This window comes from Orycteropus afer, unplaced genomic scaffold (genome assembly GCF_000298275.1).
Source record: "Orycteropus afer afer isolate SDZICR_OR568_19922 unplaced genomic scaffold, OryAfe1.0 scaffold00281, whole genome shotgun sequence".
Lineage (NCBI taxonomy): Eukaryota > Metazoa > Chordata > Mammalia > Tubulidentata > Orycteropodidae > Orycteropus > Orycteropus afer.
The window spans coordinates 4,259,194-4,261,160 of NW_006921868.1; the positions used below are offsets into that span (position 1 = coordinate 4,259,194).

Here is a 1,967-nt window from a genome sequence, read left to right on the forward strand (position 1 = left end):
TGTCACCAAGGGCAGGTACTGCCAATAAGTCTCACAGCAGAACCCACTCAGCTCATGACATACAGACGGGGTTTCCAGGAAGTTCTCAGGCCTTGCTCACTGAGGGTGGCCATATTGTGACCAGTAGTCAGCTTTCTCTCAGTCCTGAGAGGATTTGGTGTGTGTGTGTGTGTCCGTTATGAGTGTGTATGTAGGTGTCAATGTGATAGGCAGGTGACACATTTTGTCTTAAATTTTCAAACGAAATCTGCCTTCTTTGTGGCCCTCAGGTCACCTCCAGCGAGGCGGGAGACACGCGGTCACACTCTGCTCGGGACCTCAGGCTGTGCCACTGTTCCACGGCCGTGCGGTGGGTGTTGAGCATCCGCCGCCAGTGGTTGGACTCAGAGGGACCCGAAGAGTACTGGCCGATGACGATCCTTCCGATGAAGTCATTGCTGCTCTTCATGTTGTGGCCAAACACTGGGGAGCCAGAGGAGCAAGGGGGGTGGGGGTAGGGAGGAGGCAGGTGGAAAGAGAGGAACAGAACAGGGGGCAGGGACAAGACACAGGGCATTAGTCTACATGTTCTTCAACTTCACACTTGAGGTCAGAGTGTTGAGGGCATTTTGTCTATGTCTTTTAACAGTGAGAATTCCCTGGTCTCCTCCTCTCCTCTCTCTCTCTGAGTCTTTCTGCTCCTCACACACAACTTTCTTGCTCACATCTGCTGGGCAGGTTCCTGCCTCACAGCCTTTGCACTGGCTATTCCTTCTGCAGATACTTGCAACAGCGGCAATGCACAACTTTAAACTTGTGTCTCAATACCTCACTACAGTGCCCACATAGTTGCTGTGATCTGCTGTTAGTCAGCCCCCGACTCATGGTGACCCCATGCACAACAGAACGAAACACTGCCCAGTCATGAACTATCCCCATAATTTGTTGCAGATCAAAACATTGTGATCCAGAGAGTATTCACTGGCTGATAATGTATTTTTTTCTTCTAGTATGTCTTAGTCTGGGAGCTCTGGTAGTATAGTGCCTAAAGCATTTGACTGCTAACCAGAAGGCTGGCAGTTCAAACCCACCAGCCCCTCCTCGGAAGGAAGGTTGGGCAATCTACTTCCATAGTGATACTGCCTCGGAAACCCAAGGAGGGGTCGCTATGAGTCAGGTCCAATTCGACAGCACAAAACAACAACATCTCTTAGTCTAGAGGCTCTGCTGAAACCTGTTCAGCATCACAGCAACACAGAAGCCTCCACAGATGGGTGGTGGCTGTGCATGAGGTGCACTGGCTGGGAATTGAACCCAGGTCTCCCGTATGGAAGGTGAGAATCCTACCACTGAACTACCACTGTCCCTACAGTGCCTACCTACCCACTGCCACTGAGGTGATTCCAACTCATAGTGACCCTCACTGGGTTTGCAAGGCTATAAATCTTTATAGCAGTAGATTGCCTCATATCTTCCTCCCATGGAGGAGCCTGGTGGGTTTGAACTGCTGACCTTCTGGTTAGCAGCCAAATGCTTTACCAACTATGCCACCCCAGCTCCTTAGAGTGCCTACAGAACACTATAAATGGATAGTCCTAGAGGAAGACTACAGCGATCCATCACTGCAGCAAGCTGAGTGGTTACTCCAGGGTTTCTCAACCAGGGCACTGTTGACATTTTGGCCTGGGTAATTCTTTGTAGTGGGGGGCTGTCCTGTGCATTACATATGTTCAGCAGCACCTTTCACCTCTACTCACTGGATGCCAGCAGCATACCACCCTGGCCCAGTTCTAACAACCAAAAATGTCTTCAGACTCTGCTTAACTATCTCCTGGGGGGCAAATTTATCCCAGGTGAGAACCAATGGGTTAAGCTATAGGTTCTGGGACAGACTGACTGGTTAGAATCGTGGCTCTGCCATTTGATGAGCTGGTGTAGTAGTGCCTAAGCCATTTGACTGCTAACCAGAAGGCTGGCGGTTCAAACCC

The 1,967-nt window shown here is 50.4% G+C and overlaps 1 protein-coding gene across 1 annotated transcript in view; it reads right to left on the reverse strand.

The window, feature by feature from the left end:
- Nucleotides 1-265: 265 nt before the first annotated feature.
- SYT17 (synaptotagmin 17) overlaps nt 266-1,967 on the reverse strand; it is a 108,947-nt gene continuing 107,245 nt past the window's right edge. Inside the window, exon 8 of the mRNA XM_007950586.2 lies at nt 266-462. Coding sequence (XP_007948777.1) covers nt 266-462 — 197 coding nt within the window. The remainder of the gene's footprint in view (nt 463-1,967) is intronic.